The sequence below is a fragment of the Mytilus edulis genome, chromosome 12 (assembly GCF_963676685.1).
Source record: "Mytilus edulis chromosome 12, xbMytEdul2.2, whole genome shotgun sequence".
In the NCBI taxonomy this organism is placed as follows: domain Eukaryota; kingdom Metazoa; phylum Mollusca; class Bivalvia; order Mytilida; family Mytilidae; genus Mytilus; species Mytilus edulis.
Genome location: NC_092355.1, coordinates 79,187,334 through 79,209,692, shown reverse-complemented (window position 1 = coordinate 79,209,692; position 22,359 = coordinate 79,187,334). Strand labels below are relative to the sequence as shown.

General features: G+C 34.5%; 2 protein-coding genes across 2 annotated transcripts in view; both read right to left on the bottom strand.

Moving 5' to 3' along the window:
- The window catches only part of LOC139497229 (uncharacterized), a 308,105-nt gene that overhangs the window by 147,216 nt on the left and 138,530 nt on the right, over positions 1-22,359 (bottom strand). The gene's annotated exons all lie outside the window — the stretch shown is intronic.
- LOC139497233 (uncharacterized) lies at positions 13,701-20,586 on the bottom strand. Its single transcript, XM_071285364.1, has 2 exons — positions 19,364-20,586; positions 13,701-15,506 (listed from the first exon to the last, which is right to left on the bottom strand). The coding sequence occupies exons 1-2, from the start codon at positions 19,887-19,889 to the stop codon at positions 15,187-15,189; spliced, it is 846 nt and encodes a 281-aa protein (XP_071141465.1). The 5' UTR covers positions 19,890-20,586; the 3' UTR covers positions 13,701-15,186.

Here is a 22,359-nt window from a genome sequence, read left to right as displayed (position 1 = left end):
AGAGGTCCTACGTACTATGAAATAACAGGGGTCCCTACATTGCTGCTAAAACAACGTACACGGAACTTTACACAAGCGGATCTTAACGTTCGAGTTGCAGTTTGAGTTAAAATTGGAGTTATGCTTCGCGTTCAAGATAGATATCGAGCTAAAGTTCGAGTTTATTAATAAGTTCAAGTTTCGTTTTTTACACTTCGATTTAAGCTCCGAGTTAGAGTCGCATTTCAAGTTGAAAGTTAAACTTCGAGTTATGATTTGAGGTATTTAATTTGAGTTCGTCCTTCAATAAATTTTAATTGCGCGTCCAGAACTTTAAAAAAAACTGTAATACTGCTTCCATTTTTAAAACAGCAATGTCCAGTGAATTTAAGTAAGAATTCGAGTTGGTTTTCTTGTTAAATATTTGTTTGTGGCACACACAATTTTTTTATTGAAACGGTATTAAAATAAATATTAAAATATCCAAGACTCAATACTCAAAACGGGAAAAGATAATGATTCCAGTAGAAATGGTTCATAATCTCTCTTCGTCCCTCTTTACCTTTTAGAACTAGTTAAGCCGCACGTATCTCAATCAAAGTACCCCGTCAAAGTAGTCTCTCTTCGTCCCTTTTTTACCTATTAGAACTAGTTAAGCCGTACGTATCTCAATCAAAGTACCCCGTCAAAGTAGTCTCTCTTCGTCCCTTTTTTTACCTTTTAGAACTAGTTAAGCCGCACGTATCTCTATCAAAGTACCCCGTCAAAGTAGCCTCTCTTCGTCCCTCTTTACCTTTAAGAACTAGTTAAGCCGCACGTATCTCAATCAAAGTACCCCGTCAAAGTAGCCTCTCTTCGTCCCTCTTTACCTTTTAGAACTAGTTAAGCCGCACGTATCGCAATCAAAGTACCCCGTCAAAGTAGTCTCTCTTCGTCCCTCCTTACCTTTAAAAACTAGTTAAGCTGCATGCATCTCAATCAAAGTACCTCGTCCAAGTAGTCTCTATTCGTCCCTCTTTACCTTTAAGAACTAGTTAAGCCGCATGTACTAGTATCTCAATCAAAGTACCCCGTCCAAGTAGTCTCTCTTCGTCCATTTTTTTACCTTTAAAAACTAGTTAAGCAACCCGTATCTCAATCAAAATACCTCGTCAAAATAGTATCTTTTCTTCCGTTTTTTACCTTTAAGAACTAGTTAAGCTGCGTGTATCTCAATCAAAGTACCTCGACAAAGTAGTTTCTCTTCGTTCCTTTTTACCTTTTAGAACTAGTTAAGCCGTGTGTATCTTAATCAAAGTACCTCGGCAAAGTAGTCTCTCTTCTCCCATTTTTTTACCTGTAAGAACTAGTTTAGCCGCATGTATCTCAATCAAAGTACCTCGTCAAAGTAGCCTCTCTTCGTCCCTCTTTAACTTTTAGAACTAGTTAAGCCGCACGTATCTCAATCAAAGTACCCCGTCAAAGTAGCCTCTCTTCGTCCCTTTTTTACCTTTGAGAGCTAGCCAAGCCACAGGTATCTCGATCAAAGTACTCCGTCAAAGTATCCTCTCTTCGTCCCTCTTTACCTTTAAGAACTAGTTAAGCCGCACGTATCTTAATCAAAATACCTCGTCAAAGTAGCCTCTCTTCGTCCCTTTTTTACATTTAAGAACTAGTTAAGCCGCATGTAAATCAATCAAAATACCTCGTCCAAGTAGTCTCTCTTCGTCCCTCTTTACCTTTAAGAACTAGTAAAGCCGCATGTATCTCAATCAAAGTACCCGGTCAAAGTAGTCTCTCTTCATCCCTCTTTACCTTTAAGAACTAGTTAAGCCGCTTGTATCTCAATCAAAGTACCTCGTCAAAGTAGCCTCTCTTCGTCCCTCTTTACCTTTAAGAACTAGTTAAGCCGCAAGTATCTCAATCAAAGTACCCCGTCAAAGTAGCCTCTCTTCGTCCCTCTTTACCTTTAAGAACTAGTTAAGCCGCATGTATGTCAATCAAAGTACCTCGTCAAAGTAGTCTCTCTTTGTCCCTCTTTACCTTGAAGAACTAGTTAAGCCGCAAGTATCTCAATCAAAATAACCCGTCAAAGTAGTCTCTCTTCGTCCCTCCTTACCTTTAAAAACTAGTTAAGCTGCATGCATCTCAATCAAAGTACCTCGTCCAAGTAGTCTCTATTCGTCCCTCTTTACCTTTAAGAACTAGTTAAGCCGCATGTACTAGTATCTCAATCAAAGTACCCCGTCCAAGTAGTCTCTCTTCGTCCATTTTTTTACCTTTAAAAACTAGTTAAGCAACCCGTATCTCAATCAAAATACCTCGTCAAAATAGTATCTTTTCTTCCGTTTTTTACCTTTAAGAACTAGTTAAGCTGCGTGTATCTCAATCAAAGTACCTCGACAAAGTAGTTTCTCTTCGTTCCTTTTTACCTTTTAGAACTAGTTAAGCCGTGTGTATCTTAATCAAAGTACCTCGGCAAAGTAGTCTCTCTTCTCCCATTTTTTTACCTGTAAGAACTAGTTTAGCCGCATGTATCTCAATCAAAGAACCTCGTCAAAGAAGCCTCTCTTCGTCCCTCTTTACCTTTAAGAACTAGTTAAGCCGCGTGTATCTTAATCAAAGCACCCCGTCAAAGTAGCCTCTCTTCGTCCTTTTTTAACTTTTAGAACTAGTTAAGCCGCCCGCATGTATCTCAATCAAAGAACCCCGTCAAAGTAGTCTCTCTTCGTCCCTTTTTTACCTTTTAGAACTAGTTAAGCCGAACGTATCTCAATCAAAGTACCTCGCCAAGGTAGTCTCTCTTCGTTCCTTTTTACCTTTTAGAACTAGTTAAGCCGCGTGTATCTCAATCAAAGTACCTCGCCAAAGTAGTCTCTCTTCGTTCCTTTTTACCTTTTAGAACCAGTTAAGCCGCATGTACCTCAATCAAAGTACCCCGTCAGAGTAGCCTCTCTTCGTTCCTTGTTTTACCTTTAAGAACTAGCTAAGCCGCACGTATCTCAATCAAAGTACCCCGTCAAAGTAGTTTCTCTTCGTCCCTTTTTTACCTTTAAGAACTAGTTAAGCCGCATGCATCTCAATCAAAGTACCCCGTCAGAGTAGCCTCTCTTCGTCCCTCTTTACCTTTAAGAACTAGTTATGCCGCATGTATCTCAATCAAAATACCCCGTCAGAGTAGCAGCCTCTCTTCGTCCTTTTTTACCTTTAAGAACTAGTTATGCCGCATGTATCTCAATCACAATACCTCGTCAAAGTAGTATCTCTTCGTTCCTTTTTAGCTTTTAGAACTAGTTAAGCCGCACGTATCTTAATCAAAGTACCCCGTCAAAGAAGCCTCTTTTCGTCCTTTTTTACCTTTAAGAACTAGTTATGCCGCACGTATCTCAATCAAAATACTTCGTCAAAGTAGCCTCTCTTCGTACCTTTTTTACCTTTTAGAACTAGTAAAGCCGCATCTATCTCAATCAAAGTACCCCGTCAGAGTAGCCTCTCTTCGTCCCTCTTTACCTTTCTGAACAAGTTAAGCCGCATGTATCTCAATCAAAGTACCTCGTCTATTCTCTCTTCGTCCCTTTTTTTCCTTTAAGAACTAGCTAAGCCGCAAGTATCTCAATCAAAGTACCTCGTCAAGTCTCTCTTCGTCCCTCTTTACCTTTAAGAACTAGTTAAGCCGCATGTATCTCAATCAAAGTACCTCGTCCAAGTATTCTCTCTTCGTCCCTTTTTTTCCTTTCAGAACTAGCTAAGCCGCAAGTATCTCAATCAATGTACCTCGTCAAGTCTCTCTTCGTCCTTTTTTACCTTTAAGAACTAGTTAAGCCGCATGTATCTCAAGCAAAGTACCTCGTCAAAGTAGTCTCTCTTCGTTCCTTTTTACCTTTTAGAACTAGTTAAGCCGCATGTTTCTCAATCAAAATACGTCTTAAAAGTAGTCTCTCTTCGTTCCTTTTTACCTTTAAGAACTAGCTAAGCCGCATGTATCTCAATAAAAGAACCCCGTCAAAGTAGTCTCTCTTCGTCCTTTTAACCTTTTAGAACTAGTTAAACCGCATGTATCTCAATAAAAGAACCCCGTCAAAGTAGTCTCTCTTCGTCCCTTTTTTACCTTTAAGAACTAGTTATTTAATAAGCCGCACGTATCTCAATCAAAGTACCTCGTCAAAGAAGTCTCTCTTCGTTCCTTTTTTACCTTTAAGAACTAGTTAAGCCGCACGTATCTCAATCAAAGTACCTCGTCAAAGTAGTGTCTCTTCGTCCCTTTTTTACCTTTAAGAACTAGTAAAGCCACACGTATCTCAATCAAAGTACCACGTCAAAGTATTCTCTTTTCGTCCGTTTTTTTACCTTTAAGAACTTCTATTGTTTAAGACTGTATGTTACCTCTTCATTTCGACTCGGGATGATTTAGAGGTTGATATTTTGTATAGACGCTTGTCTATTGTTTAACACTGTATGTTGACTTCTTTATTCAGACTCGGAACGCTTTAGAGTTGGGCATTTTGTATAGACGCTTGTCTATTGTTTAAGACTGTATGTTGACCTCTTTATTAGAGTCGGGACGATTTAGAGGTTGACATTTTGTATAGACGTTTGTCTATTGTTTAAGACTGTATGTTGACCTCTTTATTCAGACTCGGGACGATTTAGGGCTTGACATTTTGTATAGACGTTTGTCTATTGTTTAAGACAGTATGTCGACCTCTTTACTTAGATTCGGAACGATTTAGAGCTTGACATTTTGTATAAACGCTTGTCTATTGGTTAAGTCTGTATGTTGACATCTTTATTCACACTCGGGACGATTTAGGGCTTGATATTTTGTATAGACGTTTGTCTATTGTTTAACACTTATGTTGACCTGTTTTTTTAGACTCGGGACGATTTAGAGCTTGACATTTTGTATAGACGATTGTCTATTGTTTAACACTGTTTGTTTACATCTTTATTTAGACTCGGCACGATTAAGAGCTTGACATTTTGTATAGACGATTGTCTATTGTTTAGCACTGTATGTTGACCTCTTTATTTAGATATATGTGTCGTTGGGTTGCTGGTGTCTTTAGATATATGTGTCGTTGGGTTGCTGGTGTCTTTAGATATATGTGTCGTTGGGTTGCTGGTGTCTTTAGATGTATGTGTCGTTGGGTTGCTGGTGTCTTTAGATGTATTTGTCGTTGGGTTGCTGGTGTCTATAGATATATGTGTCGTTTGGTTGCTGGTGTCTATAGATATATGTGTCGTTGGGTTGCTGGTGTCTTTAGATATATGTGTCGTTGGGTTGCTGGAGTCTTTAGATATATGTGTCGTTGGGTTGCTGGTGTCTATAGATATATGTGTCGTTGGGTTGCTGGTGTCTATAGATATATGTGTCGTTGGGTTGCTGGTGTCTTTAGATATATGTGTCGTTGGGTTGCTGGAGTCTTTAGATATATTTGTCGTTGGGTTGCTGGTGTCTATAGATATATGTGTCGTTGGGTTTCTGGAGTCTTTAGATATATGTGTCGTTGGGTTGCTGGAGTCTTTAGATATATGTGTCGTTGGGTTGCTGGTGTCTTTAGATATATGTGTCGTTGGGTTGCTGGTGTCTTTAGATATATGTGTCGTTGGGTTGCTGTTGTCTTTAGATGTATGTGTCGTTGGGTTGCTGGAGTCTTTAGATATATGTGTCGTTGGGTTGCTGGTGTCTATAGATATATGTGTCGTTGGGTTGCTGGAGTCTTTAGATATATGTGTCGTTGGGTTGCTGGTGTCTTTAGATATATGTGTCGTTGGGGTGCTGGTGTCTTTAGATATATGTGTCGTTGGGTTGCTGGTATCTTTAGATATATGTGTCGTTGGGTTGCTGTTGTATTGATTTTTACACCAGAACAACCATGTAATCGTTAGTATTTTACTGACTTTGTGCTCTCAATAGATATTAACGCTGGGGAATTTGTTACGAAACAGGTCCATGCATAACTAGTTATGAAGACAACCGGAACAATGAACACCTGTCCAACCAATGTTTATCTTTTCCCAGAAAACAAAAGTTCTTGGGAACAAACATTACATAATAATATAAATCAATTGCTTTTAAAAAGCAATTGGAGGCGGACTTTCCCCCTTTGAAATTGATTGAATGGGGGGGGGGGGGGGTTTGTTTGTTTGTTTGTTTGTTTCTGTATGGGGTCTATATTATAATTGTTACCGGAGAAGTTTCATGTTTAGTTTGGAAAGTTTTTATTTTATTTTAGGTACAGCGCGCGCGCCAGATCGAGGAGACATCACGTGACGCGGGTTTATAATAACGAAAACTTTTTTTATTTTTATTCCTTTTCAGGTAGGGACGTTGAACAGACATGTATAGAGATGGAATGTACACAATGTAATTTCTTTTGTCATTGTAGGAAATTGACATTTTTGATCACAGTTCACCAGCAGTGCATGTTTTGGATTTAATTGATCCGGTGTAATTTTAAAACACATTTTAGGATTATTTTCTGATAATGTACATTTTTCAGCACCTGTTTGTAACACAGATTAGTATTTCAATCTAGGAGCGGACATTTTATTGTAGGATTTCACTGAGATTTACGGACCTAGCAAGCGATTTTTCCGGCATTGCCATTTCTTTTCTCTATGAAAATCCTTGAGAGGTAGCTGCATCCCGTTGTTTTATGAACTTTTTGTACATGTATGCCCTGCTGACTGCAAATGTTTAGGTCGATTGGACTTGTAGTTTCAGAGAACATGTGGATTTTTTTTCAGAAGAGATGTAAGAACAATATTAAAATTGAATTTTTCTTGAATAATTGAGTTTTTTCCTTCCCTATTTTTTTTAAATATACTGTCATAAATAAAATGTCATACATATTTGATTGGTTGGTTGGTTGGTTTATAATTTATTCACTTGGGATAGGGTCTCTTAAAACAAGCGAAAAAAAAATGAGACCTTTGGACCCCGTATTAAACACACGAGACGGAAACATGTATGCATGCATGTAATGATTGATTAGTTGTTTAATTGATTGGTTGGTTGGTTGATTGATTGATAAGTTGGTTGATTGGTTGGTTGGTTGATCAATTAAACATGTATAGGGTCAATTAAAACAAGCGAAAAAAAGCAAATGAGACCTTGGACCCCGTATTAAACACATGAAACAAACACGCATTAATTGATTTATGAATTGATTGATTGGTTGGTTGGTTAAACACGTTGATTAGTTGATCAAACACGTTGGTTGGTTGGTTGGTTAAACACGTTCGATAGGGTTTCTTGAAACAAGCGAAAAAGAAACAAATGAGATCTTGGACCCCATATTAAACACATGAGACGGAAACATGCACTGATTGATTGATTGATTGATTGATTGATTGGTTGGTTGGTTAAACACGTTGATTAGTTGATTAAACACGTTGGTTGGTTGGTTAAACACGTTGGATAGGTTTCTTGAAAAAGAAATACATGAGATCTTGGACCCTATATTAAACACATGAGACGGAAGCATCCATGCACTGATTGATTGATTGATTGATTGATTGATTGATTGATTGATTGGTTGGTTGGTTGGTTGGTTGGTTGGTTGGTTGGTTAAACACGTTGGATATGTTTCTTGAAACAAGCGGAAAAGAAATAAATGCGATCTTGGACCCCATATTAAACACATGAGACGGAATCATGCATGCACTGATCGATTGATTGATTTTATTGATTGATTGATTGATTGATTGGTTGGTTGGTTGGTTGGTTGGAATTCAAACACACATAAAACTCTTTAAATAGTGCGAAAATCACATAATTTGCCTCTTAGTACATGACTTTGACCTTTGACCTTTGACCTTTCGACCTTTGTCAAGGTCATTGCTCCACAATGTCATTGCAAAAGACCCTATGGGTCAAGGACCGTTTGTTTAAGAGTTTTGCCTAATAATGGCTTTTTATAAACCATAAATGGGGGTTATGTCCCTTACATAATGGTAAAACCAATACAGTCATAACGTAACAAAGTTGCCCCTTGAAGTACCAAGCATTTTTCACTACTTAAATTTTCTGTATCTATAAACATTTCAAAGTTATAGGGAAATCAAAAATAAAAATATACAATACGACCTTGACCTTTGACCCTGACCTTATTTTTATTTTTTGGGACCAAGGATCTCAAATCAAAAGACCCTAGGTTTCTATCACTTATGGTTTTCCAGTTTACATTTCAAAATTTCAAATACAAAAGGGGAAATAACTCCCATATGGAGCGTTCATATTGCTTCGGCCAAAATTGGACAAATCATGTGAAGGATATAATGAGCAATTTTATAAAATAAATTTGTCGTAATATTTTACGGTTGGGAAAGGAGTAGTGGACACAAGGAAAACAGTGTTTGGGGAGATAACTCCTACAAAGAAAAGTATTCGGTTACACAGGGTAATTTTCAAAAGCGCATAAACTGTTCGATATCATATACCAATATCTAAGCGAAATATTGCGAAACAAATGTTTATCGCAAGAACAAAATTAGGCGGAAGAAAAAAAAATAATCAGAAAAAAAACAATAGTTCTTTCCACAGAAAAAGACCTAATTAATTCCACCTTCATAAGATATTTTCCTGGAACTAAGATATCATATGGTTTTATAATATTTGTTCCTTTAAAAAAGACTCATTTGATTTTTTACACCTGATTAGATCTTAATTAATGTTCACCTCACATGACATTTACCTGTTCATGTAGTACATACAAAGAATGGAATCTGAGGAATACAATTTTTTTTTACATATTTAAACGATGGCTCTTATTCTAGACAAGGTACAAATATATTTTTTTAATATTTTATTACTGCACACTCCACTGTGACTAACTTAACTAAATGGTCCATTAGTCTGTACCAATTTAGAAAGTTTAGCTTATACATTAGTCAAGCATGAAGTTGGCCACAAATTTCAGATGAAAATGCCTGTACTTTAGTGGTAATTTACTTCCATACATTTGTAGCTAGAAATAATTTTGGATATTGTAGTATATATTCCTAGAACTTGGATCATATATTAAATATTTCTAGAACTTTAATCATCTAATAACCATGCTTTAAACTATTCCTGGAACATTTATAAAATAGCCAATATTCCAATATGCCTGGAACTTTTTTTAATATTATAACAAATATTCTGAGAACTTTTATAATATAACAAATATTCCTGGAGCTTTTTTAAATATAAAAAAATTCCTGGAACTTTTACAATATAATAAATATTCCTGGAACTTTTATTATATAAAACATTGTCCATAATAATATTCCAAAGAACTTTTAGCATATGACAAAAGTTCCATTTTGGAACTTTCCTTATGTAATATTTTATCCTTTGTGAAGGAAATTTTCTTATAGCATTGGATAAAATATTATATGAGGAAAGTTCCCAATAGAACTTTTGTCATATGCTTAGTTCTTTGGAAGAAATATTATATTGGGGAACTTATATTCTGTCACAACCGTGCCTGATGACGTCATATAGAAAGAACACATCTTTTTGCAGATCATTTGAAGAAGGAATAAGTTTGCCTGCATAATTTTAGAAAATCATTAGAAAAACAGATTCCATCACTAAATCTCGTGTAATACGATATTTATCCACTCTCGACAGTTAAATTTTAAATATTTAAAACGCTCGGGCAAGCCTCGCGTTTTAAATTTGAAAATTTAACTGTCCCGAGTGGATAAATATCGTATTACACTCGATGCAGTGGTAGAATCTATATGCTCCCGCGACAAAATGATGAGGGGCATATTAACTTATCCATGTCCGTCTTTCTGTCAGTTTGTCCGTCCGTCCGGATTAGGATAAATTGTTTTCCGGCTGTCTTTTCCTACAGTTTTGGAGGTACAACTTTAATATTTAGGATGTTCATCCACATAATGAAGGTGTGCATGACAACTGGATTTTGATTTTTTCAAATATCTTGAAACTGACAGGTAGTTGTACATAGTCATTTTTTTTTAGTTCTAGCTGCATAAAGAGATCATGGTTTGTCCGGCTATCTCTTCCTACACTATTGGAACTATAGCTTTAATATTGTGTAGGATGTTCATACACATAATGGAGGTGTGCATGGCCACAGGATTTTGATTTCTTTTAAATATTTTGAAAATAACAGGTAGTTGGACGTCATTTTTTGTTTGTTTTTGTAAAAGCTGCATAAAGAAATTTTGATTTATAAGAAAATAAATCAGGAATGTGTACATGGGACACAGATGATGCCCCCGCTTGCATATTATATTAAGTTAAAAAGGGACATAACTTAGGAACGTTTAAAGTGACACTAACAAAATGTTTGACTTGATCTGAGTTTTGTAGTGATAAGCATTTTGTATATGTTTCATTACATTTGGTTGAGGCAAACTAAAGTTAGAGAACGGACACGGAAAATTCAGCATTTTTTTCATTTGTAAAGGGGCATAACTCCAAAATTGTTAAAGTGACGCCACCAAAATTCAAATCTGATCTGTATTTTGTGTATAAGTTTCATAAGATTTGGTTGAGGCAAACTAAAGTTCGAGAACGGAAACCAACTATGGGACGTACCGGATGTACAGATGTACAGACGGACATTGTCTATATCTAGTTATTGGATACTTTTTTTAGCTTTTAACTTTTTACTTTAAAGAAACACACACATGCTTGTAATTTAAAGAGTATGTGTATTCTTAGAAAAGAATCACAGAACTGAGTCTGTGTTCCTTATTATATAAAAGGTGTTTCAGTTAACTTGATGTATGGACATAGGCTTTAACTATGATCCTCATCAGGTATTCTGGACCAGACTGATATTAATATGTTTATGTGATGTCAGATGATCCGTGATATGTATATGTTCATGGAATCCTCCGATAACTGAACCACCATATTACAAGTGAAAAGACCCCAATGTTCAATGATTTTCATTTTCCAACGAAGATTGGCTGTCAAAATGCTAACATTCCAATTTTCAATAACAGCTAATAGCAAATACATTCTCACAATAACAGATAACAAAAAAACTAAAAGTCCAATAACAGCTAACAAGGAATGAGACAATAACAGCTAACAGCAAATAGTTTTTCAGAATAACAGCTGATAACAAAGAATTAAATTGCCTCAAAACAGCATAACAGTTAAACCCCTTACCCCCTCTAATATGAACCATGAAAATGAGATACAACTTGTCAGACGGATATGTTCACCTTACAATCTTTCAATACAGCAAATATAGTTGACCTGTTGCTTATACTTATATATATAAGAACCGGCTCTAATCACAAAAAGGGCCTCAGTGGCCGATTGGTCTAAGAAGTTACTACTGTAATCACTAGCCAGCCAACACTGAGGTTGCGAGTTTAAACCCCGCTCGTGTGGGTGCACTTGACTTCAATCTTTATTGAATAGGATTGTCAGTTTTCCTATCGAAGGTCGGTGGTTTTCTCTGGGCACTCCGGCTTCCTCCATGCACCAATAAAAACTGGCCGCCACGAAATAGCCCAAAAGCGGTGCTTTAAAGTGGCGTTAAAACACCAAAAATCAAATCAATCTAATCACAAAACATAAAAATTGACCAATGAACCAGGAAAATGAGAGGATTCTACCGATATCTATATGTTAGCATTTCACAAGATCATGTTTTTTCTCGTCTTTTATTTACACTTAATCTATTAGTAGATGTTGGGTGTGTACTGATTGATATTTTTGCCTTCGAAAGATGTTTTTTTTTTATTAATCGGATCTTTACTTTGTGTCTTTAGTGTTTTTGTTAGTTGTTTTAGCGCTTGTATCTATTTGATGAGTTAAGCCTTTTTGAACTGATTTTTAAAGTTTGTTCTTCTGCTGTGCTATTACACCACTGTACCAGGTTAGGGGAGGGTTTGGCGCCCACAAACATGTTTAACTCCGCCACAATATATATTTGCCTGTTCCAATTATTGTTTTGTACAGTTTGTTTTTGTGTTGTGCTGATCCACCACTGTCCGAGGTTTTAGGGGGACACCCGCTAACATGTTTAACCCCTCCATATTTTGTATGTGCCTGTCCGAAGTCAGGAGTCAGTAACTCAGTGTTGTCGTTTGTTGGCTGCATGTCATATTTGTTTTTCGTTCATTGTTTTGTACATACATCAGGTCGTACGTTTTCTCGTTTGAATTGTTTTACATTTTTCATGTCTGGGCCTTTTTAGCTTGCAATATGATGTGGGTTTTTTCTCATTGTGGAAGGCCGTATAGTGACCTATAGTTGTTTTGATTAAATATAGTCCCTAGTGTTGACCGTGGGTTACTTGCCATTAATTTTTATACCCCTCCCAAATTTATTTCTCCATGTTTAATGCCTCAAGTTGCAAGTAGGGGGGTGAAATTACACTGTAAAAAAATTTGGGTCCAGAATTTTAAAGGAAAGTAGTGATTTGGTCCAGCTGAAAAAGGTTTAAAATTAGCACTTCGGAACGGTAAACGGACAGAAAGTCACAGGACAAAAAGTCACAGGACATAAAGTCACAAATTTGATAGGACAAAAAGTCACAGGACAAAAAGTCACAAATAATTTGGTGACAATTGTTTGAATATATAAGAGAAATATTTTGAAATATTTACTTTTTAATACATATATTCATATTAAAGTTTTGGAAATGTGTCATTATACTTGAAAAATCACGATTTATTTAATTTTAATCAGGCAAAAGATACATTTCTTGGCACCATGAAGCCATTTAAGTGCCAAACCACTTTGACATTTTGTTTTTTTAACAATTATTTGATCATCTTTGATATTTTTTTGTTAAATTTTGTTAACAAAGTTGGTTTATATAAAATAGTTCAAGAAAAATACAAAAATATTTTTGTAGAAATAAGCGGTTTTTATTCAAAGAAAATAATCAGAAAAAATGAATTGTGACTTTTTGTCCTGTGACTTTTTGTCCGTGACTTTTTGTCCGTGACTTTTTGTCCTGTGACTTTCTGTCCTACATTCTTCGGAACTTGTCAAAAGATTTCAAGACGCCCTAAACATAAAACTGTCCATATGTTGAGTTAGAGCCGATGAAGTTTTCTATAATTTTGATATAATTTGTCCCAAAAGTTACACATACCTGTCAACCTGTGACAATGAAAATGCAGGTCATGACCTGCATTGAAGAATCGAATCTCAGGTCATAACGCGTACGAACTTTTTCGAGCTGAATTTTAGTATTTATGGTACATTTTCTTATAATGTATATCAAAGATACCAAAAAATCAATGCATGTTAACTTGGTTAAGTCATTTTAAATCTTATTTATTATTATTTCATTGCACTTTTAAAGATTTTTATAAATTTGTGTAACAGTCTTATGTTCTTTACTTTTTGTGATCATCAAATATTAGAATTTAGTTTCCAAATGTTATTTTATAATGTTTGAGACTACTGGCATTGTATCCTTAACATCATTATATATATGTGGTGGTGTTTAACGACCTTGACTGGCTATACAGCCCTCGCACGGTCGGTAAAAAGACAAGGAAATTAGACTATGATAAAATATAGTAATACAGTTATAGAAAGTATAAATGTATAAAATAATTTTCAACTAAAAAAAAATTGTATAAAGGTATAAAAGTAATGAAAAGTTATTTTTCAATATGTATTTGAATTTTATATTTTTATGATTTAATCCTTTTCACCCATAAAACGTAAATATAAGGAATAATTTTGAATTGTGACAAAGAAGGGGAAGTAACTCTTAGTTGAAATATATTTGTTAAACAACAGGGCAATTACCAGGCTTCTCACAAAAGAAATCAAAGTTACTCAATTTTATTACGGCACAATATATACACAAGACAAACAGATATATTTCACAGCACAGGACAAACACTCGACTGTACCACTGACAGTCACATATATTATAACATGTAAAGTTAATGTTAAAGAGCAAATATAGCGTCTAGCCATTAGAAATGATAAATATCTTCATCCAAACAGCTCGAATAAACACATGAGCTAGCCACAGTATACACAAGCACATCTTATAAATAAGTACACAAAATACATTAAAATTCATAACTAACACAGTTGTATGCGGCGGGTGGGAGGGTAAATAATTTCAATGAAAAATTTCAAATGTACCGCGAATCCCGAAACAAAGAAATATATAAGAGCGTCCTGTATCCAGGTAACAAATTGACCAATCAAAATAAGGAATACTCGGAACAATTTCTTCCGAGTAAATGTAAACAGTGATTCACGTGGTAATTATCCATTTTTATAAAATCAAAAATTACACAATTACCAGGCTTCTCACAAAAGAAATCAAAGTTACTCAATTTTATTACGGCACAATATATACACAAGACAAACAGATATATTTCACAGCACAGGACAAACACTCGACTGTACCACTGACAGTCACATATATTATAACATGTAAAGTTAATGTTAAAGAGCAAATATAGCGTCTAGCCATTAGAAATGATAAATATCTTCATCCAAACAGCTCGAATAAACACATGAGCTAGCCGCCAAGCCAACGGCCGCCAAAAAATAAACAAACAACTGTGTTGAACAAAGAATTAAGCAGATTAATTTTAACTATCATATAAACAATACACAATTTAAGCTTGTTAATCTAGCATGCAAGAAATAATATCAAGCAAAAACTAAATAATTAAAGCAAGCAAGGAAGAAACAATATCAACCCTGAACATAAACTTTTCTCCATACAAGAAACAATATCTCATATGAAAAGAAACCGCACCCAACAGTGTGAACAATACTCACTGAAAAGAGTCCCTTACCTGCAATATAAAATAAAAATATTAGTACATATTAATATAAATAAACCTAACTACATCTTAACCAAACAATCTTAAATAATACCAATACATATTAAGGAAAATAAAATAAAAATAATCCAAATTTTAGTATGGAAGAAATAATATCAACCATAAACTAAAAAAAAACCCAAAGGAAGTATGGTAGAAACATGAAATTCAACCATATCTAATCCTTTAACTCCACTTAAGAAATTCATCTCAAATGACAAGTTAACCTATCTAAATTAAATGAGCAACCCTTCTTTTAAAATATAAACCTAACTGCCTTGTACCTTCACAATTGAGATGTAACCCACCATCTTTATAGGCAAATAGCTCCACCTTTGGCTTTCCACATTTCAAAAAATATCTATACGAATGAATGAATTCGACTTCATAACTCAAACATAAATTTAACAAAGCCATATTAACATCCTTTATCTATTGACCCGTTTCCTCAAAATCAACAGGACGAGGAAGAATACCAGACAAAGCAATAACCATAGAAGGAAACAACAACTTGGCGGTAGAAATTAAATTACAATAGGCAGACTTAAACTGATCAATAGATAAAATATGAATATCATTGGTACCACAATGAATAACTAAACATTTATAACCTTCATAAATACTCCCCTTGTTCTTGTTAAGCTGATAGGTTATTTCTCCAATGGAAGCCCCCCGAAACGCATAAACATCCGCATTCTCAAGCTTCACATATTTTGCAATTGAGTCTGACACTATCAGAAAAGTTCCTGGTTCTACAAAGAAACGATATAAGTTAGTAACCTAACAAGGAAACACTCTTCGACATCATTTGCGAAACTTGAAGTTTCTGTTCCAAAGTAAATTCTAAATACTTTTTATAAGCATCACTATGCCAATCTCCATGAAGTTGAATTAATTCCGTAGAAACCTCAGCATCAAAAGCTAAAGTTGCCCCCCCCTCTTCTAAAACTATGAGTAGAGTAAAATAAAGAGTTACGACCTGTTTTTTGTATTAAATATCGAAGCTTATTTTGATACTCTTTATAAGTAATGGGTAGAATGCGCCCCTTTTTAACTTTACAAAATGCAGGATCCTTTTTAACCGCAGGAATAGCTTTGATCATATTCTTGTATGCATTAACCGGACATAAAATTCTCCCCTGAATACTAGAAATGGGAATTCTCAACTTTCTTTGTCCAAACTGAATTGTTTTAGACCATTTCAAAATAATTATTAAAACATTATTCTCAATAATAATATCCCCTCTACATAATTGCTTATTTTCATCAAATTCTTTTTCTGAATTTGGAACAAGATTAGATTTTCTACTCATCATAAAAAAGGCTAACAAAAACAAACTCCAGAAAGTCTTATCCTGGGTGTCATCTAAATCCATAAACTCATAAATTTGTTTTAAAATCAAAGGAGTTATAGGAAGCGCTTTCCTTGGTAAATAAGGATTTAATCTCTGTAAACCTTTCAATGTAAGTTTTAACGAAAAACTTTGTAAATAAGGAAACTCCAAATCATTGTATAAATGCAATAATCTTACTCCATTTAAATAATTTTTAATAGAATTCACCGATTTAAAAGACCTGCTCAAAAATTGAGCATACAAACACACAGTATTCAAAGATGCTGGTAAAAATTTAAAACCAAAATAAATACAAAATGTTAAAAAAGTCCTCCACTGAACTTTAATGTTTTCAAAAGTGCCATGAGCAAAGGCTGACTTGCACGATGTCTGTTGATCCACTTTCAACAAATTCAGCTGTAAATCTACAATAAATTACCAATCATGAGTAAACTGAAAAAGACCTGAATAGACAAATTTCTCAAAACATTTACCTAATCTCACAACAGGCAATTCATAAAATAAGTCTTCAAATCTTGAATCAGAATGCCATCTTGACAAAATATCTGCTGTTCTATTTTCAACTCCAGGAAAATGAACAGCCTTAATTTCAAAATTATACTTTGCAGCATAAAACAAAATTTCTCTTAAACAACATTGCATATATGCATCTCTAGTACAACCAGAATTCAAAACCAACACAGTAGATTGATTATCACATCTCACTAAAATCTTTCTATTTACAAAATGTACACTCCATACTTTAACACAAATCATCAAAGCAATCAATTCAAATTGATTTATATGTAAATTCAAATCCATCAAAAAGGAAGGAAATTGAACATGAAAAAACTCTCTTTTTTCAAGAAACCAACCTCCACAACCACTCAAAGTAGCATCCGTCTCCAATATTTCATCTGGCTGAGACAAATCCTCTAAAGCCATCATAGAAACACCATTGTATGACTTTAAAAAATGATACCACCAAAATAAATCTTTCCTTATATACAAAGGAATAATATGGTCACATTTGTCATCTGGTAAACTACGAAGCCAAGTAAGCAACCTAGAAACAAATAGCCTTCCTGGTCTTACACAGTTAGATACAAAATGTAATTTACCTAACAATGACTGCAACTGTTTAACTGTAGCAACCAGTAAATTTAACCAAGTCTTTACCAACAATAAAATCTCTTCCACTCTCTCAGTTGTTACTGAAATTGTAAGTTCCGAAGTGTCAAATTTCACTCCTAAAAATGTCATAACCGTACTTGGAGAGCTCGCCTTCTCCACTGATTCTTCAAGACCACAACTGTCTAAAAGTCTACCTAATAAATCAAATACAACATTTGCATCTTCTGATTTTTCTGCTCCAGCAAAATCATCTAAATAATTTAATAATAAATAACCAGACTGCTTCATCATGTAAACTACAGATGAAGTCACTCTCTGGCAAATATGAGGTGATGACCTAAGTCCCATACTTAAAACTCTATCTACAAAAATGTGATTTTTCCAATGAAATCCAACAAAATTTATATCTCCAGGATCAATTGGAATTTGGCGATACGCCCGCTTCAAGTCCCTCTTAAAAATACCACAATTTCTACCTTTTAACTTAATAAGATTAACAAAATCATCTACAGATGGATAAGTCAAATTAACTGACTCACCCAAATAAATATCTTTATCAATACCTGCATTAATACAATTTTCAGAAGGAAAACTTAAATCTAGTATTACCCTTCTTTCACCTGGTGTACTCTTTGGAACTGAATTTAAAGGAGATAACACTAATGAAGAATATATAAAAGGGTTCACTTTTAAAGGCCCAATAACAGCTTTATATTATAACTCCTTTTTCAAATACTTCAAAATGAAATCTGGAAAATCTCTGGCCCCGCTATGATTACGCGGCTTTTTGATATCTACTATATCACCTGCTGTATAACCAATAGGAAAACCAAATTCTAATAAGTCACACAAAATTTGATCATTATAATCAACTAACATAGATCTAAAAAATTCTATTTTTAACTTTGAAAAAACTGGTATTCTACAACCTTGATAATTCGGTAAACCTGACAATTTAATTTCTCTCTGAATATCCACAAAATACTGCAAATCTAAAGAATTAACATTCAAATCACAAATTAAACACTTTTTGTGTTTATGACAAAATTCATCAATTTTAAAATTCAAAGCTGATTGAACTGGTAAAGATTTATTTACCACCCTTTTACTAGAAATTCTATAATTATCATTATTAACTGTACAAGTATCAGTTTTAGAAACCTCCATTGACTTAGAGAATTCACCTTTCTCAATCAATATTTTGTCCTTATTTGAATCTAACAGTAACCATTCAGGATAAAAAGTATCTATCACTTTCGAATTTAAATTCCCAATGCTATTAACAGCTTTTTCTAATTCTAGTCATGGCATATGAGGACAAGCCGTTGAACTCTCTGGATGTTTCATTTTAGCCTTATCCTCCCTTAAACATGTGGCACAAATGTGCTGGACAAATCTACTTTTGCCTGCAATATCCAAATTATGTCCATCCTTCGAAATATTACATTTATTTCTCTGATACAAAGGACAATACCAAACTTTTCTATCAAAATTCTTTTCAGACGATTTATCTGAATATTTACTTGCTGTTTTATTCAACACTTTCTTTCCTATTAACATTCTAACCTCTAACAGAGAAGTATCATCAGACCATACATTCTCACCCTTTTCAATCAGCTTTACCCATGCTGCATAAAAATTTAACAGTACAGACCATTCAAATTCACTAGCATAATAACAAATTTTGTTCAATAATGATAATCTACCTTCTCTTTCTTTTTTACTAATTTTACAATGCCTTATAATTTCTAGTTCTCCAGCACAAAACTGGCTCATAGTTAGCTGTCTAAACTCCACAGCCTTTCTATTTGTAAACTCATATTTAAGCTCAGATTGAGGCCAGTTCATCTTAATTTTAACTTTATCATGGGGTCTATCTTTGATACCTGATCTGACCTTCTTTTTCTTATGCTTATTTTTCTTTTTATGTGTAGTTTCACTATCAGAATCAGAACTGGACAAAAAATTTGGCTCTGACCCACTACCCGTACTACTATCAGAACTTGAACTACTACTTATAGAAGAATCAGACTCTGAGTTAGACTCTGTGGCTAGCATTTGTTTCATATGTTTATCTACAATTTTCTTAGTCTTTGTATCTTTTCTCAAATGTTTAATATTTAAATTAGAAAGTTCATCACCTTTGCTATCTTTAACTGAGTCTTTGTCTTTATCTTTATCTTTACCTTTATCTGTATCTTTGCTTTTTCCTTTATCTTTTCCCTTCTTGGACTGTTCCACCTTCTTGCCGGATTTCTCCTTCTTCGGCTTAGAAGCCCCTTTTAACTCGAGCTCCTCCAACTCCTCCAATTCCTTCATTCTCTTCTCTATTTCCTGTCGTAATTCCACCTTTCTCTTCTTGTTCTTCATTACTTTTTCCTTCTTCTTAACTTCCTTGAGTTTCCTCACCAATTCTTTTGTTTCTTCATCAGTGTCCGACTCCTCGGAATCCATATAAATCGAAAGACGATCTTTCAGATCTTCAAAATCCGCCTTTGACATACTGTCATTTCCACCAGTCGCACCGTGCACAAGCTCGTCACCAACCTCCGATTCTCCTATAAGTGCATCGGACTGCATCCCCAGTTGATCGAAAACTCTGTAATTAAAACTCTTCTTGACACGCCTGGGTAAAACTGCCCGGAATTCCTTGTTAGCGCTACTCATGTAAATAATTTCAATGAAAAATTTCAAATGTACCGCGAATCCCGAAACAAAGAAATATATAAGAGCGTCCTGTATCCAGGTAACAAATTGACCAATCAAAATAAGGAATACTCGGAACAATTTCTTCCGAGTAAATGTAAACAGTGATTCACGTGGTAATTATCCATTTTTATAAAATCAAAAATTACACAATTTATTTACGACCTAAAGCTAAGGTAATTGGTGTTAATTGTTAGTGTGTTTGACACCAAAGCTGTCAAGTGAAGCCATGCACTTAATGGGTCACTTAATTTGACAGTTTACATAGCTAGATGAACTTCCGGTTCATGGATGAATTACGAATTTGCCGGTATTTCAAAGGAATATTACTTGTGAAATCAATCTCAAGGCTAAAAAATACGGGTGAAATCGGGTCATTTTCGGAATTCCCGGGTTATTTCAATGACCCGGCGGGTGTCCCGGGTGATCCCTCAGAATTGTGAAAATCTCGGGTCACACCCGCAGAATACGGGTCAGTTGACAGGTATGAGTTACGTAGAACAACACACTGTAAAAATTTCTTTGAGAAAGCGCAGGTTGGATTTTTTTAAATTTTCATTTATGTTCTAAAAGAAATGCACTACGAAATAATTGTGGTCTCGGACCGGCAATCATACCCCCTCAGCATGCATCATCGCAGCCGCTTTATGCCAGACTGACATATACATTGGAATCATTTCATACACCATTTTTATTGTTCATTGCTAAATGTGTAGTTTTGTAATTAGATGTTTTTCTCCGATACTGTCTGCAATAGGCTATTTATATACAGTTTGATACCAATTTTTAACTTTTAATTTTTCCTGTTAAACTTTATGAGATATTTTATTTGTTATTAAATAATAATGTCAGGACATTCGTATGACTAAAGTTCAAATGCCCTCTTAAAAATTACTTTTTTTTTTTTTTTTTTTTTTTATATTTCCAAAAGAATTTCCAAAATATGTTTGGTGTTTAGTTCTGTTACCTCAGACATATAAAAAAAAAACTACCAGAAAGAGGATGCATATGGTCGGCTTTCCTACTCTGAATTAATTACTTATACCTATTAGGTCGAATTTTACTTAAGAAATGACTTATACCTATTAGCAGATTAAGTCGAATTTTACTTAAGAAATTACTTATACCTATTAGCAGATTAAGTCGAATTTTACTTAAGAAATTACTTATACTTATTAGGTCGAATTTTACTTAAGAAATTACTTATACCTACTAAAGAAATTACTTAGATTTTAATTACCTAATGATTTTTACTTTTGTAATGTTACAATCTGCTCGAAAAGAAGCAAATAAATCTTTTTTAGCATAGTTTCAACCATTAAGTCTGTAAGTGATCAGTTTTAGAATATTTTATTTGGTACAATTAAAAAATGAGAAAACTTTCTGATAATTTATCTATAGTCCAAAATTTCCAAATGATACATAATACAAAAATAAAAACGATAATTATTGCTGTCACTTATAAATATTAACTATATGTGTTAATTTCATTCAGTATTGAAAGGTTATGTACGAATGAAGGGAGATGTAGGATAAACGTCAATTACACAACAATCCAAAAAATTGATGGACGTCAAGTTGGTTACTTATTCCCTATTCCCTATTCGTTACCTATTCCCTATTCCCTATTCGTTACCTATTCGTTACCTATTCCCTATTCCCTATTCGTTACCTATTCAGTACCTATTTCCTATTCCCTATTCGTTACCTATTCCCTATTCCCTATTCGTTACCTATTCGTTACTTTTTCCCTATTCCCTATTCGTTACCTATTCGTTACCTATTCCCTATTCCCTGTTCGTTACCTATTCGTTACCTATTCGTTACCTATTCGTTACTTATTCCCTATTCCCTATTCGTTACCTATTCGTTACTTATTCCCTTTTCCCTATTCGTTACCTATTCGTTACTTATTCCCTATTCGTTACTTATTCCCCATTCCCTATTCCCTATTGGTTACCTATTCGTTACTTATTCCCTATTCCCTATTCGTTTCCTATCCGTTAGTTATTCCTTATTCCCTATTCGCTACCTTTTTGTTACTTATTCCTTATTCCCTATTCGTTACTTATTCCTTATTCGTTTCATATTCGTTACTTATTCCTTATTCGTTACCTATGCGTTATTTATTCCTTATTCCCTATTCGTTACTTATTCTTTATTCGTCAGTTATTCATTATTCCCTATTCGTTACTTATTCATTATTACCTATTCGTTACCTATTCGTTACTTATTACTTATTCCTTATTCGTTACTTATTCGATTTTTGACACCCTTCCCCCTTTTTATACGCCCGTCAAAAGTTTGACGGGACGTATTATAGTATACAAATGTCCGGTGTCCGTCCGTCCGTCTGTCTGTCTGTCTGTCCGGCGTAAACATGTCGCACCGTAACTTGTGAACGACTTATATAAATTTCATGAAACTTAAT